Source organism: Uloborus diversus, chromosome 6 (genome assembly GCF_026930045.1).
Source record: "Uloborus diversus isolate 005 chromosome 6, Udiv.v.3.1, whole genome shotgun sequence".
In the NCBI taxonomy this organism is placed as follows: domain Eukaryota; kingdom Metazoa; phylum Arthropoda; class Arachnida; order Araneae; family Uloboridae; genus Uloborus; species Uloborus diversus.
The window spans coordinates 33,658,022-33,675,354 of record NC_072736.1 but is presented as its reverse complement, the minus strand read 5'-3'; the positions used below and the strand labels follow the sequence as shown (position 1 = coordinate 33,675,354).

General features: G+C 36.1%; 1 protein-coding gene across 1 annotated transcript; it reads left to right on the top strand.

Annotated features, from left to right (window-relative positions):
- Nucleotides 1-1,365: 1,365 nt before the first annotated feature.
- LOC129224320 (uncharacterized) lies at nt 1,366-16,800 on the top strand. Its single transcript, XM_054858758.1, has 3 exons — nt 1,366-1,862; nt 8,864-9,074; nt 14,833-16,800. Exons 1-3 carry the CDS (start codon nt 1,366-1,368, stop codon nt 15,385-15,387), a joined length of 1,263 nt encoding a protein of 420 aa, XP_054714733.1. The 3' UTR covers nt 15,388-16,800.
- The last annotated feature ends 533 nt before the right edge of the window (nt 16,801-17,333 follow it).

The window sequence follows — 17,333 nt, the reverse complement described above, 5'->3', positions numbered from 1 at the left end:
TGTTCGAATCGGACTATTCACTCAAAAGTTATTGGGGGGGGGGGGGGGGGGGCGACTGACCTGAACTACAGATACGATACCCTATGATACAATTGTGAAATAATCACAGAATAACTAAAACTAATAGTGCTATTAAACTCATCAGTCATCAGTTTGAAAAATAATCCCCATTACTGGTTTTTTTAAAAATCCGATATTTTTTTCATTTTTCTCCAATTTCCAATGTTAGAAAGGCGCTGTTAAATATTCACCAAAACCGATAAAAGAATTTTATGGGCTCTAACTGGCTCATTGTGTAACATTTTAATTGCATTCCAGTTTAATAATTGGAGTTTATTTCGAAATACTTTTTTGCAAAAAAGGATTTTTCACTCCCTTCTTCCGATTTTCAATGTCAAGGGGGCGCGGCTATATATTTTTAAATGCTATTCAAGGAACTTTTTGTGAGTTCGAGCACTTTTGCGCGCCATCCAAAAGTGAATTTCAAAATATATATATATATATATATATATATATATGGCTTATTTCGTTGCTTCCATTTTAAGTTAGAAGATTCTGCGTTTCATGTTTTGTAATAAAAATTACACATACGTGAAAGTTACTGCACTTCAGGTTCAACCTCAAACGTGCTCATGGAAGCAGCTAAATCAACAGCAATTAAGGCACCACGCGCACCTGCTTCAATCCCGCGACAAATCTAACCGGTTGATTCGATTTGATATTTGCACTTCTTTTGTGAGGAAAAAAGGTAACTATTTTACATTATTTTCTTAAAGAAGGCGGCTTTTTTTGTCGCTAGTCGACTTTAGAAGATCGTTCTAGGGAAAATAGGGAACGTAAGCGTGTTCTCTGTAAGTTTATCGTTCTGAAAGAAAAGTATTCGACTCATTTCTTTGTTTTGTTGTGAAGTTAGTGCGGCTTTATCGAGGACCACATTAGATATCACGATTTGAACCGCGCTGAGAACTTATCAATCGTTTATCAGATAAAGAACGTAAATAGCGCATTGATGAGTGATATTCTGTAATATGTTATTTCCCATCTTAGGATGGTACGTTTAATCTTGAAATACGACCAATTTTTTGTGTGAAATGTTTTGTTTTTGCAAAGGCTATTGATTAATTTTGAAACGTACTGTGTTTTTGTCATCGAGTTTATGAAGTCGTTTTGTTGACGTATTGTGTGTTTGTTCGATATATTACGTTAACCGTAAATAGTGTTCGAAACAAAATGGCAACAATGATTAGAACTGAGTAATGGAACTGAATCATTCAAAAGCTGATTGATTCTTGATATATTTTGCAAAAACTGTTTTTCAGTGAAAAATTTGACATCTTGCAGAGGATAATTCAAAGGACAGTTAAAATGAACTTCATTTGGTTAAAACCTCCTGAAAACTTACTTGACAATTTCGATGTGGAGTTGCAAGATTTTTACAGAGAAGTTCTCAGCAAAGAAGTAAGTGTGACAAATAGGAACAACATTTGTAAAATTAAGGCAGCTTTAAAAGAAGTGGTCAGTGCTTATACGAAGGAAACAGTCGATGCTCTGTCGTCTCGAATAAAATTCGATTCAGCTGCCAAGAGGTTTGCTTACATTTTCAAGCACTGTCCGTGCTTCACAAGCGCCGTTGCAAGACATTTCAAACAGATTCTTGACAACGATCAAACTATTCTTTGGAATAGCCTGCAGCGGAGGAAGCTGAACATTTGCTGTCTTGGAGGCGGCCCTGCTTCAGATGCTGTTGCCATTTGCAGAGTGGTTAATTCTGTGCAAAGTTGGTTCTGGATTAGGGATCCCAGACCCCTGGAGATCACAGTTACAGTTGTGGATCTGAACGAAGGATGGAAAAACACTGCCAGGTAAGTTGTATTTATCTTTTTTTTTTAACACCCTACTTGTAAATAGAACCTAGAAGGTCAAAAGTTTATGTGGATCGGTCACAGTAAGCATGTAAAGGAGTTTCATGTAGTTGAGTAGTTAGGGCTCTTGTCTTTCACCAAGAGGATCCGAACTCAATTCCAGGAATTGGTCAAGGGAATGAACCTACTACCGAGTGGCAGATACAAGAGGAGGGTCATGATCCTCCCCCCCCCCACCTAAACCTTCGAGGAACAATATAACTTTAAATGATTACAGTTTATATTCACTTCATTCATTATTTTGGAAAGTAAATATTTGAACTACTAACTCGTTTCATTGCTTATGAAATTAATTTGCAACGTTTATCCCCAATTAGGTACGTTATTCCCGGCCGATTTAATGTTTTTTATGCCCCAAGCAATTTCAAAAAATTTTCGTATCCAAAATCGTTGGTCCGTTCATTGGGGGGGGGGGGATCATTCGTCCACATGACCCCCACCCCCTAAAATGGTATTCTGTATCCACCCCCTGCTACTACCTCTGTCATGCCATGTGATAAACGGATGAACCTAAGGTTCATGTCAAAAGGTAGGGGAGTTTGGTGGAGATAAATATGTTTGTTCAGTTACTTTAACCATGGTGAGTTAAATTCCTTTTTGGAGACTTTATAATCGAAGTTTTAAACGAACTTTTCTTTCATAAAAGTTTAACGCTAGGAAATACAATTTAAGTTCATTAATTTGAAGGTACTGACCTGGCTCTTTTCAAACATTTTGTTTTCTGCAAATATTTTAAATAGTTGCAACATAAACTACCATGATATCACACTTTTTTTCTTTTTTTTTTTTCGCGTTAATAAAGATGAACTGAATTTCGTTAAAAGGGCCTTTTTGGCAAAACTGTTGTTTTACACGTTTTCGTCAAAGGATATGTTTCTATCCACAAGTAACATAAACCTAGACAGGGGAGGATCAAATGTATGGGTCGTGGGGGAAGTGACGGATGCAAGGGGAGGGTCATGGGGTCATAACTCCCCCCCCCTAAACCGTCGACAACAGCATCCATCCACATTGTGTTCAAACACTTTTGCATAAAATATAAACGATTACAGTATCTTTTATTTCATTAGTTATTTTTAAAAGTAAATATTTAAATTACTACTCCGCTTCATTTCTTATGAAATTGATTTGCAACGTTTATCCCGAATTAGGTACCTTTTTCCGTCCGATTTGGTGCTTTTTATTGACCCCCAAGCAGTTAAAGAAGTTTTTCGTACCCAAAACCGTAAGTTCGTTCAGGGGTGGGGGGTCATTCTTCAGCATGACCCCCTCCACAAATGGTTTTCTGTATCTGCCCCTGCGGTGGGGGTTACTAACCCCCTCCCTAATCCATGGGCAATATTGTTACGCAAGAAATCTACCGTTAGCTTATCGCTTTTGAGCAGCTAATCGAGTTATAAATGATCGAGTTAGAGAAAAGAATTAAACATTTTTTTATGTTCTTCAAGTCATATTTTTTGTGGCATTACATATCCTACTTTATTTTTGAAAAATTCTCAAGAAACATCAAAGTGCAAAACTGCGTTACTGCAGACTTTTTTCGTTGTACTTTCTCATGGTACAATGAAATAAGTAATACAGATACCTTACGCCCGATCGCATTTTATACAACTGATTCATTTGACGAGATTGACTGTAAGACAAACCATCGAGTTGCAGACTTTGCAAAAATTAATACAGTGAAACGCAGTTTTTACGTTTTTCAATGGACTGAATTAAAAATATAAAATACGGAGAAAACGTAAAATACGGGAAATGCAAAGCAGCAAAACTAATGATGGGACCTGACGAAAAAACGTTAACTGCGGGGAAAACGTCGATTCGGAGGAAGTCAAAACCGGGGATTCACTGTATTTCGATTTACGGTCACATCAATTCAATATTCCTTTCCCTCATTATTTTAAGGAAATCTAGTTTCTAAATGTGAGGGAGAAAATCATGTTATCAAGTCCTCTGAAAGTAATACAAATACAAAAGTGATGACCAGCAACAAGCTCTGGGCCCAGCCTAGACTGGTCCTAGTCAATTTACAATCCCCAATGAAGATCAATGGCCCTCTTAAAACTATCTACTACTTTGCTCATTACCACCTCTTCCGGTAAGCTGTTCCAAGGTTCCACTACCCTGCTAAAATAATAATTTTTCCTAATATCCATGTTAGCCTGAAATTTAAATAGCTTAAAACAATGACCCGTTGTCCTGTTTTCAGTGCTAAACTTCAGCCCCGTAACATCTTTCATTTTAATAAATTTAAACAACTGAATCATGTCATATCGGTCTCTTCTTTGCTCAAGACTGTACATTTTTAGCCTTCTAAGCCTGGAATCATAGTCTAAATGTGAGCTTGTACTATTTGCAGCCCGCCTTTGAACCCTTTCCAATACATTAATAGCTTTCTGAAGATAAGGAGACCAAAATTGAACAGCATACTCCAAATGAGGTCTTACCAAACTTCTATGTAAGGGCAGAAGAACTTCTTTATTATTATGCAAAAGTTTTTAAAATTTCTTATCGTTGGTTCCTGCAATTAAACCCATCCCGTTAGACGAAAACCATGCTCCAGTAGAAAGTCGTGATTCGGATCTTAGCAAAAGTTAAGACAAGAATAATGAAACGTCCGGGTGAGAATACATAGTTGTCTTTTTTAAGAAATGTTTTTTTAAATCTGCACCCACTTTTTCTATAACTGAAAAAATCTTTTGGTCAACCAATGTGCAAATCATGCTCCCAAATTGTTTAATTTTGTAATTAGATTTCAGCAAAATTTTCTTTTAAGTATTGTTACAAATTTTGTAATTAGTAACTGTTTTTATGATTAATTTATTGTAATCTGGCTAATTTTGGCGTTTGTTCCATTGATTTTTATCTAAAATTATCGTAGTAACTTAACCTGTAAATAGTTTCTTGTGATGAACATACAACCTCCTTACATTCGAATGACGTACATGGTCCCCTGATAATATTTGTGAATGGAATAAAATTAAAACATCCAGAAAGAAATAGCATTTTGTCGAACTTTCCAAAGCGGTATAAAACGCCGTGCGTCTTGTGAATGAGGTAGAGTTAGTCAGTTCGCTTTCTGAAACGGTTTAGTCTTGTTTTTCACTGCTGGGGGGGGGGGGGGGGGGGGGGGGTCTGTGAATGCATTAGCGCTTGCACTGCGATTTTCGAATGTGTTCTTTTCAACGTATTTTGGATTTAAATGCGTGGTGTACTGAGTAATGCACAGTGTTAAATGATATTCGATTAATTGCTGGATGTTTGCAATTGTCATCAGCTCTATTGTTAATATTTGTAAATAAATTCATTGTGTTTTTATCAAGATTGGAATCGTCATTTCGAAGAAAGTTCGAAGTTGCACCGAACGCGTAACAGTATTATTTAAATTCAAGTTTGGATGGTATTTTCTGCATGCAAATTGCAGGACTTCAAGTATCATGCAAATAAATCAAATAATGTTCCAGTGGTACATCTAAAAGGGATATTTAAGGATAAATTCCTCTCCTCCGCCTCCAAGCGCAAAAATAGAACATGATTGCTATGCTCCTTAGAGTTACTTTTAAACATTGTTTTTTAAAGTAACTGTTTGAAATAATACTTCCTTTCATTTACAAAGAAATTAGTTAATGTCCTACTAGACGCCTTATTCGTTGAAGATTTGGTGCCTTTTATTGACATACAGGCAGCTCCAAAAAACTTTCGTACCCAAAACTATATTCTTGAACGCAACCTCGCCCCCCCCCCCCCCCACGCCCGAAAATGTTGGTCTGCATCAGTTCCTGTGCCCAGACTATTACAAATATATATATATATATATATTATCTTCTTAACGATACTTTTACATATTTGATGCTGCTAATTACCCTGATTATTTAGTAGAAAATTCCGAACCCAAACCTGAATTAAAGAGATAAATAAATACCTTTGTGCTGAAAAGTAAAGTACGAAATAACAACGTCAAAAAACACCAATTACTGATTACTGCAGACACGTGTTTCGGCGTTACAAGGAACGCCTTTTTCAATACAGAAAGTAATGAGCTTATGGATGAAAAGGACGTTGTTGTTTCTTACTTTACAGAACTAAAGACTTAAATTTTTGGATTTTTTTTTCCTTCGGTAAAATTTTCGAAGATATATATATATATATATATATATATATATATATATATATATATATATATATATATATATATATATATATATATATATATATATATATATATATATATAGTTTAATTTTATTTTTTTAATTAATTTTTATTTATCTGTTAGACAAACAGTAACTTTTTACGCAAAACTAATTTGATTGAGGCATAACTTTTTTTTCCGTTCTTTGCATTTCCTTTCTGAAAATGTTCCATTATCAAGCTCTCTTTAATTTGCATGATTTAATTCTCTTTGTATGTGAAAAAGTCAACTCTCTGAGAAGTTGAGCTATGACCTTGAGCAAGTTCAGTTCTTTCAAAGGAGAGCAATCAGTAAGAAGAGGAATTGTTAGTCGCAGAGTTGGGCTCCCATTGCAACTCTTGTTGGCGAGAAGATCCTGTACCGCTTGCTATTTCTTACCTGAATTATATTATTCCTCAAATGGGCAATAACACTGCAAACTAAATCCGCAAGTTCTTAAGCCGTTTTTCGTCACCCCTATTGCAACAAATGGAATCGTTAATCGGTCGGGTTGCGGAGCTCAATTTGCCAGAGGTGAACAGTACATAAAAGCTTAAAGCGTTTTTTTATGTTTATCTTTCTAAAAAAAACTGGTAAGTTGAGGAAAACTTACATTGGATTTTATCAAAACAGTTAACAATTCATGAGAAAAAATATTACAACAGTGTAAACTATTTTTTGACTATGAAATATTTCACTGCAACGTGTGAAACAACTTGGAATTAATTTTTATGTACAGTTTCGATAAGTGTATAAGTTCTTAAGCCGTTTTTCCTCAGCCCTTTTTCAACAAATGGAATCGTTTAATCGCTCGGACAGCGGAGCTCAACTTGCCAGAGGTGAGCAGTACAAAGTTGTTCAGCTTCATCAAATTAAGAAAGGCGTCTTCCGCACAGTAATGTTAAAAATAGTTGCATAAATTGCATTCCAGCAATAAGGCATCGGATATGATGGTTGAGTAGAATGACCTGCATTTTCACCTGATCTGAACCTTTGGACCTTTTTCGATAGAGATCCACAAACAGCTCGTGTATGCAACCCCTTTACCAACATCGCAGGAACTTTGGAACCATACTATTATAGAGCGCGTTATTTTCCATGTTGTACAATGTGTGACAAGAAGCGCAATCCCGTGTCAAGGTGTGTATTTGTGGTAAAATTAGAGCCTGATTGCCGCAGGGACATAAAGGGCACAGGTCCCTCCACTTAGATTTCAGGGGGCCCAAAATCCCCTTAATTTATCATGATAATTAAAAATAAAAAATGATTTCACTTAGAATATAGAGTACAATGATATCATTGATAATTTGTGCAAATGCTAAGACAAGCAAAAAATATCTTATTTGGTGATAATATTCCCCTTAAAAACTTGATCTCTTTGCAAATCCTAACACCACTCCAAGTTTCGTCTGTATTTACTATTAAAAGTTATATCATAGATATTTTTGAAATTTACGGCTTAATGCAACAGGCAAAGTTAAACCACATCTTATATAACTATTGTATACAATATCTCTTCTACTTTTTAAATGTATAATACCCTATTGTGATATGACGTACCACCAAATTTAGCATGGTTCGGTTAATGCGCAAGTGTCGAAATATTTTATAGCTTCATTATATAGAATAAGCGGGAATGGGGGTGGGGGCACAAAATGAATTTCATGCCTAGTGTCTTCAAAACTCTTAGTCTGGCCCTAGGGGCCCTGAAATAGAACTGTGCCCCGTGTCCAATATCAGAATAATCGGGCTCTGGGTAAAATACAGCTTTGAGCATTACAAATGCATGAGCCTATTTGCGGCAAGTAATTTTATGCAATAAATCAATGATGCTAAGTGACTTTCATTGCCATTCTCCCATGTCGTCGCCTCAGAGCAACAGTAGGATATCTTAGTGTTATTCCTGGGATTAGATGTCTCACTATTGCTCTGAGGTGACGATATCTCGTACTGTGTTTTTAAATAAGAACGTTCACTCCAAACTTTACTGCCAAGTGGCACTGTAAGTGTTTTTTTTTTTTTTTTTGTGTAACACGTGACAACTTTGCTATACCTAGACCCGTTTCTGACTATACTGCCGTGCTAAGCGCAAACGTCGTGTCTGCAACAGAGTTCAAAATGAGATATTGCTGCTTTTAGCTTTACGCCGCCATATATTTGATTCAGAATATGTTTCTTAATTTTTTTAATACTTCTTGTTCACAAAGGATCATAAAACATTGTCTATGAAAAAAATATATTACAAAGAACCACCTGGTGACCGTAACTCAATTTTGATAAAAAGTACGGATACGCCTTTTGTGCTTATCACGGCAGCATAGCTCTTGTCGTTCAGAAATTATTCGAGTGAGGATAAACTTTAGCAGGGTACACGGTATATATACAGTGAAATTTCGTTACAACTAATACCAACAACGAAATATCCATTTCAGCGAAAGAAATGTTCAGTCCCGATTTAAATGCCCTTACATGGCTTAAATTTCATTACAACAAAGCTCCTGTTACAACGAATTAAAGTTGCAGTCGCTTGAAATTCGTTGTAAAGGGGTTTCACTGAGGTTTGACGTTTCAAAGTCTACATGTTGTTGCGCCGATATTAACAGCTAAATATTGTCAAAGATATTTTAATTTTGGGCATCGTTTTGGACATAATTTTTGAGTCATCGATCTAAAATAGAAAGACGAAAAATACGAGTACTGACAAAGCTCTGCTCTATTTTGAACAAATCAATTTGTAGATTCTTCTGTGACATTCTTCCTCCTTTCTCCTAGGAACGTCCTAAAAACGCTGGAAGAAACGCCTCATTTCTTCGATTCAGAGAAAATGAGTCTCAATTTCAAATTTTTCTCAACGGATCTCACCAAGCCCATGAACGAAGAAGTGCAAAATGTGGTGAAAAGTGCAGACATCGTCACGATGGTGTATTTCGTTTCTGCTGTTAATGGTAGCAAGGTCAAGGACAAGGCTCCCCAAATGATACAGGTAAGAGAAATCACTCTTTTATTTTAATCTTATTTTATTATATTTTTTCATCCAATCCTTCTATAGAATGTCTTGTCTCGTCAATGTTGCAGCAAGCTTTCATTGATTTTTCATGTCATCTAAAGGGCAGCGGTAGGTAATTCGTCGATCGATAGCAAACAGGGGTCTCCAAACTACGGCCCGCGGGCCAAATCCGGCTAACGAGCAGATTTTAACCGGCAACCAAGAAGCTCACTTTGATGTGAATTTTGAAAATTTCTCCTTAGGTAGACTCTGAAACCTGTGTCCTCTGACCATCTCTAACACCTGCAAAGATTGACTAAAATTGCGTTTCTAAGACTTCAATTCGTAAAATTTTCCTGGAGATATCACTTGATCCGCCCACCTCCGTCCCTCTTCTCATTCAAAGACATTCTAAAACTTTTAAAGACTTATAACTTTTGATATCTATCTTTTGGCATTAGTAGGCATCTAAAAACCGCAATCTTGTTGAGTCCTTGTTTGCCCCTCCTTAACGTGAATGCTGGTTGTGGCCATGCTACTGGGCGCTCATTCAAAAAAAAAAGTTGTGGGTGTAAGGGAGACGACGAACACTTACAAAATCATTCGAACTAACATTGGTGGATTGCTTTCCCGCCTAACCTTCAAAAATTTACAATGTGGCCCTCGAGTAAAAAAAGTTTGGAGACCCCCAGCTGATAAGATGCATACGTGACGCTGACGGAGTACTAGTTGCCAGCTGGGCTGTGGAGTCTGAGTCAGGCTGATTTTGGGGTAAAGGAGTCGGAATCGGAAGTTTAAAATTTCAAGAGTCGGAGTCGGTCATTTTCCTTCAGAGTCCGCAACTGTGCCAATGCTTGCGGAATCAAAGTCGGAGTCGGACTGATTTTGGGGTAAAAGAGTCGGAGTCGAAGGCTCTAAAGTTCCCGGAGTCGGTCATTTTTCCTCCGACTCCGCAGCCCTGGTTGCCAGAAACTGTCGACAACATTGAATTTTCTTTGATTGCAGAAGTCTAATAATAACTTTGAGCATTTGTTGCAATGTATGCGCAAAGTAAGGAGTGTATTCTTCGAATTCTACATTTTTTCAATTTGTATCGAATAAATGTGTGTATTCAATCACTCGACTACGTTCTTTCCTCTGCTACTACTTTCCAGCTATAGGTTCCTACACAATTATCATCCCTTTAAGCTCAGGGCTTCTCAAACTGTGGTTCGCCGAAACTTAATAGGGGCTTCGCGGCAAACTTCAAAAAAAAAAAAGTTAAAAAAAAACATTAAGTGATGCTTGAATTTTGCTTTTGGAAACTAGAGTTTTCACCTTCGAAGTAAGGAGCTGTCTCTCGAACCCTACCTCCCTGACATCTCAAAGTACAATGTGTCAAGATATAGATCATAGGTGCTTGAACCGTTATTTGCTTCGACAAAACCGTGCAGTCTGTCGCCATGTGAATATGAATGTTTGATCGACGTAACTTTAAACTGAACCTTAAAATCTACCCTTGGCCATTAGTGCTTTCCGAAAATATCACTTTAGAAACCACAAAAAACAATGCCTGCATTTTTTACCTAGCTCCTAAGATTTTACAATTTTTGTCAGTCTGTGCTTACCCCTAATTTCAGCTTCGGTTGAAAAACAAAAACCACAAATCGTTGAAAAAGCAAAACCCGTCCTTTCAATTGTCACAACTTATCGATGCGAATCCGAATTTTCAACCTATGCACCCACCAAAACTAAATACCGAATATGTCTAGGTGCTGATTCTAATATTCGACTCGAGCTGTCAACAATTAACCCCAGTGTATTAAAACTGCTTCAGTTGAAGCAACCTCACTTTTCACCATTGTTCAGGGTTCAATTTTGAATTTTAATCGTTTTGTTACCTATTAATTTTTGTATGTTCAGCTTGATTTTTGTACTCCAGGATTTGTAAATAAATTTAAGCATTGTAAACTACCTTCCTTTCTTTTTAAATAGAAACGGTTAATTTAATCAAGTTCAATTATCTTCTAACTACAAGCATCTATTCACTCTAATGCAGGTTCCGCACTGAATATTGATCCATGAAATAGGTCCGCTGGCTATAAAGTTTGGGAAATAATGCTTTAGATGATTTTTTTTTAGTTCTTCTCCTGAATGTTATCGCAACATTTATGTGAGATGCCATCATACCCACATTCCATAGGCGGCTGGTGCACCAAAAAAGTGGAGTTCAAAAGAAGTGTACGGGTTAGGGGGCGTATCCCCTGAAGCTGTTTTTCTCCTTTGTGTTCCCTCCTGTTTCTTCCTTCCCTCTTTTTCATATCTGGACGGATGGTCACCGCAGACTTTCCCCTTATAGTTAAAAGTTCCATTCAAATGAAATAAAATGAGAAAAAGTTTTTTTATTTGGAATTTTTAGCTTTTCCTTCGTGAAAAAGCTCAATCCACCCTATAAAAAATAATTTTTGAATCTATCACTACTTTTTAACTCTGAAAAGTGAGGGAGCAAGGCCCCTTTACTTTTGGAAGTGAAGGGACAGTTGCCACCTTGCCCCCCCCCCCCCCACATACGAGCCGCCTATGCCACCTTCATTTCTACTCTGTAAAATTTTTCACAAAGAAAAGAGTGACTTCTGGGGTAAAACAAATCTTGACTCTGCTTCCCTCATACAGGCCCGTCATTTCGGCTTTTGTCAGAGAGGGGGGGGGGGGCAAAGGGTGTGTACTCAATGCAAATTTTGTTGGAAAACAAAAAACGTGCACACTTTTAGTAAAAACATTAATTTTTCAAAGTCAGGGGGGGGGGGGTAATTGACTCACCTGGTCCCCTTAAATGACGAGCCTGCTCTCATAAGAAGTACACTGGCAAAGATCCTTGATACTGCACTGTAAAAAAAATTCGGAAACGTTTCTGAGTATATCGTGCAGCTGCGGTTCATGAAATTTTCGAAAACGTTTCTGAGTATTTCGGAATTCTCTTTCTGAAATGTCCGGAAACGTGTCTGAGTATTTCGGAATCCTCTTTCCGTAATTTTCAGAAACGTTTCTGAGTATTTCGGAATCCTCTTTCCGTAATTTCCAGAAATGTTTCTGAGTATTCTGTGCAGCTGTGGTTCATGAAAGTTTCGAAAACGTTTCCGAGTATTTCGGAATTCTCCAAACAATTTTCAAAAACGTTTCCGAGAATTTCGGAATCCTTTTTCCGTGATTTTTTCTAAAATATAATTCTTTATTATAGTATTGCATACCATATCAGTTTCAATTCTTTCATATCTAAGAGCAATAATACAAGCAATTTTAGAATCATTCGTGGATTTTTTTTTTTTTTTTGGAATTTCTAATGACAAATAGCATGGTTAACAGCATAACATATGCACAGTTATAAATTTTTGAAAAATTATGAAATAATCTACTAGTTTCATTCCTAATCACAAAATCGTCGGGGAATTGGAGTGGGGGGTACCTTCTGAAAAGTGGGGATTGTTTGTTAAACAATCTTAAACTTCAGTTTTTCTCTCAATATTTTCAAAACAAAACTATCAACATATTGTATTTTTAATGCAGAATTTAAAAACATATCTTGTATCAAACTTGATAGTTTTTATCTTTGGATAAAATTTGACAGGACTTACCTACCCTTCGCGTTCCGGAATTCGTTCACCTCAAGTCAATTTCTCTGACGAACAAAGTGTACCGAAAAGTACCAACAGAGAAATTGATGAATTTAAATATGACACCAAGTCCCTCTGCTGGAACCATTCGGGTTGATTCTTCTGTTCTTGCCCTTTTCCAGCTCATCACAAATATAAATACTTACTCAAAATAGGTTACTGATTTTATTTTTATAGTGTGCGCAAAATGCATTATATATTTTATTTATTAAAACATTGAACTCTATTACATGATTTTTCCATTTCATATATACGAGAATACCCCCCCCCCCCACCATAAGGGTGATGGTGGACCCATAAAATGCTATGAAGCGCCCCCCCCCCCCTTGAAAAAGCAACATCATATACATTATAAATCAAAGTATCATATACATTATAAATCAAAGTATCATATAAATTATAAGTCAAATACTTTAATATGGTGTAAAAATACAAAATTATTTTATTAAGTCTTTTTTTTTTTTTTGCTTTTGGTAAAATTGAGGCTCGTAAAACGAAAAAAATGAAGACACTTTTAAATACATATATGTATTTATTTTTTAAATAAATTAATACACATTTAACTAATTTAAAGCGTTTCGCTAATGCAAATATTTAAAGAGATATCGTCATTTAGATAATACTGAAGCACTATGTTCCTAATTACAAGAGATAGTTTTTTTTTTTTTACTTCATACAATCTAGCTACACTGTTTACAAGAGAATGAAAACATGCAACCTTAAAGACGAACTATCAAACCTGACAATTTGCATATTATAACATTTAATTCATAATGCTTGATACATAAATGTTCAGCCAAATATTAACTGAGATTTCCACATAAAAACAAAGTACACAATAACACTTATTTAAATTTTTTTATAATCTTCAATTCATAAATTTTATAGAATAAAACTAGACACACTTGCACTTTAAATATGTGTTCTATGTAATGTAAAATATTTTCAAATTGCAATAGTTCACAACGAAAAAATTATACTGAAGAAAATAGTTTTTTTTAACGAGATTTATATGAACTAAATCTCTTTAAAGTAATAGAGTTGCAAAGCGACTTACCTATTCGTCGGTGGTGGTCTTTTGCAGGCTTTGGTCACCAAAAAGGTGATTTTTATGACAGAATAAAATTCTGCCAACAAAAATTACCCATTTGGTAGAAAGAAGAAAAGTATCCAAGAAAAATTACCTACACAAGTTATGCGACGCAATGAAGTTACATGGCGTCCTCTCGGCAATTATTTGGTTTTTAATTTCAGTTTGTATTCCTTCCGCGAGCATGCGTCGAGAATTTGCACTTCGTACTTAAAAATAAGTGACATAGCTTCAAATTCAATCTCATGACGATACATAAGCAAGAAAATATAAGACTTTAACATTATCTTCAGTGAATTCATGCGAGGAACAAAACTTCTACTAATCACCTTGATGAGTGTTACTTCGCATACATGAGTCAGCAGTTGTTTTCATTGCGTGCTTTCGAAAGTTTCAGTTTAGATTTGCTGCTGAACTATAAAATTGCCGTGTCACCTGCGCATGCGTCGACTCTTACTTTCTTGCTAAACGGGAAACGTTTTTGATTATAGCAGAAAACTGCGGAGGGCGTACGAATCTGTGTATTACGGAAAACTTTTTTGTATATTCAGAGAGTTTTCCGAGATTTTTTAGTGTGGAGTCAACTCTGATTCCCCCAGAAGTGCAGTTGTGCCCCCCCCCCTTTTTTTTAAATCTTTCTACGGTACCAGATTTGTATTTATCTTGCTCTTAGTGTAAGACTTGAATTATGTCTTTCGTTTCGCGTATTTCTTTTTTTTTTTTTACAGAACAGGCGAAATGTTAGACTTCTGAATATAAGTTCTGAAAAATATATAGGTTTTCATTCTGACGAAAACTAAGCCCTGATGAACTTTTAATAGATGGCTCTGCAATTCCTGCATGACTTTTTTTTTCTTCAGAAACGTAGTCACTTTTCTTGTAATTATTTTATTGAAACAAATTATATTCCGCTTATATAAATAATTAAGTGATATTCAGCAGAAAAATTTTAATTTGTAAGAAATAAGCTCGCCAGTTTTTCAATACATTCTAAAATACATCTTTCTCTTTTCAGCAAATAATGACGAATATGAAGCCTGGAACCCTGCTGTTTTACCTAGATTCTTCTAAATATCTTCATTACGAAGGAATTAGTGCGGTAGCAAAAAGTTTCAAAGATCTGAACCAAGCTTATGGACCTAAATTGAGAGAGTTTCACACTTTATCTCTGAACTCCGTAAAACGTTATTTCAAAATTTACTCCGGAATTTTCCAAAACTATCTCTGCCTAACAAATTGCTTCGTGTCAGTTACAGCTTGGACAAAAATGGATGAATTAGCGATAAATTCTGAGAAAGGCCCGTGCTATCAGAGGGAAATTGAAGAAAAGATTTCTTACGGGAAAAATTCTTGGCATAAAATGATGTCATACAAGTCTTATAAAATGTTCAGCTTCAGAGAAAAATTGCGAAACTTGATGATGGATGAGTTTGGATTTCCTTTCTTTCTTGAAGACGTTGAAGAAGCTGAAAATGGAACTGATTGCAAAAAGCCGCAGAAATTAAGCACACAGCACAAAATATTTTACCCAACGAAGTCTAAAAGAAAACGGATATATTCCGATGGCTAGTTAAGCAAAGAAATAATGAAAAACCGAAAGATATTAATGTTTGTGGTTACAAAGAACCCTTCTAGTTTTGCCACAATGTGCTGTGTAATAGTTTTTCAAAGTTTGACTTTGACTGCAGTAACACTAAAGTCATTGTGTCTGCTGTAGTAGGAATCACGTCTGCGCAATAGTTTTTACATGCTGTTGCTGTCCTATGCGATAGTTTGACTTCAGTCACAATAAAGACATTGTGACTGCCATGATGAGCTGTGCAACAATTTTTTATAGTTTGACTGCAGTCGCAATAAAGACATTGTGACTGCTGTAGTGGGAATCACGCCTGTGTAACAGTTTTGTTGTGCGGTGCTGTGCAACAATTTTTTATAGTTCCATGGAGTCACAATAAAGACATTGTGACTGCTGCAGTCGTAATCACGTCCTTGCCAGAGTTTTCCATGCTGTGTTATGCAATAGTTTTGCCTAGTTTGACTGTAGTCTGGAATTTTCAGAGACTGCAGTAGAAGAAATAAGTGTGACTCTACAATGTGTTTGACCGTAGTCGGAACCACGTCAATAAAATAGTTTTGATCTGCTAGGTAATGCAATAGTTTTGCTATGCTGTGCTATGCAACAGTTTGGTACAGTTTGACTGTCACCAGAATCACGTCTATGCAATAGTTGTGAAAAAGTATGTTATTCAACAGCTCTGCTATGCTTTGCTATGAAACTTTTGAATAGTTTGACTGCAGTCGCAATGTCTTCATTGTCACAATGTCTTCGCTGGGATTTCAGTCAGGATCAGTCTAAGCAATAGTTTTGCATAGTTTGATTGCAGTCACAGTGTACATTATGACTGCTGCAATCAAAATCACTTCTATGCAATAGTTTGGCTATGTTGTGCTACGCGATATTTTTTTTTTTTTTAACATATTTAATAGCAGTCACAGCGAAGACATTGTGCTGGCTGTTCTGTCCAGAAATCACGTTTAGACAAAAGTTGTGGCATACTGTGTATGATACCAGGACCTGGTATAGTATAGGAAGTTTTGCATAGTTTGACTGGAGTCATGATTAAAAATATTGTCTTCATAGTCATAGTGTTTGAGTGGATGGGATTGTGGCTGCAGTCGGAATCAAATGTACTTATTATTTTTACACAGTTTCATAGCAGTCACAGGAAAATGACTGTACAACAACATACAAATGACTGTAACAAGTTTATGAAATACATGTAGTTTTGTTTTGCAGTAGTTTTGTTTGCCCGTAATCTCAATGAAGATATTGTAATTGCTGTAGTTGAAATCATGTTTATACACTGTTTTTGAAAATTTGTGCCATAACAGCTTTGACTCTACAACATCATTTGTTTCCGAGCAAAAGAAAACGTTCTATTTCCTAGCATATAAATTTTATGACTTGTGACATGATTTTTTTGAACAAAATTTCTACGTATTTAATGTATTAGATTATTTAAACATGTCATTTACGAAATTTTGTACCCGTAAATAAATTTTTACGACTTATCCTTCATTAAAATTCTTGTTTATTTGCACTTCATTATCATAGGTTGCATCTAATATTATTTTAGCTTCTATGCGACTCCCAGGGCCCGCTGGTATTTTCCTGGCTGTTAGGTAAAGGCAAATAGTAAATTCCAAAAAGCATTTTTGTTCCATCTTCAGTGGTTCCCACCTAGGGGAGTCATGGCGCAGACTACGCCATTGAAATTTTTAGGAGGGGTTTAAGGGGTATTTTCACTTTTGGGGGGGGGGGGGCTCTGGCTTTGGGGAAGTCTTCGCGATGTTTAGGGGGGTGCGCCGATGCTCTTAGGGGGTGAGCACCCCTGCCATTTTACATGCGATAACTGGGTTTTTTCTGTAAAAGAAACTGCTAGTTGAGTGAATTGAACCACATATTCAAATTAACGCACATTTATCTATATGTTGCTACTAGAGGGCCCAACAGAC

What these genes read in the sequence shown, in the direction of transcription:
- LOC129224320 (XM_054858758.1), top strand. Translation starts at nt 1,366, where the DNA reads ATGAACTTCATTTGGTTAAAACCTCCTGAAAACTTACTTGACAATTTC. An exon ending in GGATGGAAAAACACTGCCAG is followed by an intron (nt 1,863 to 8,863) that starts GTAAGTTGTATT and finishes CCTTTCTCCTAG; the next exon opens with GAACGTCCTAAAAACGCTGG. An exon ending in AGGCTCCCCAAATGATACAG is followed by an intron (nt 9,075 to 14,832) that starts GTAAGAGAAATC and finishes TTCTCTTTTCAG; the next exon opens with CAAATAATGACGAATATGAA.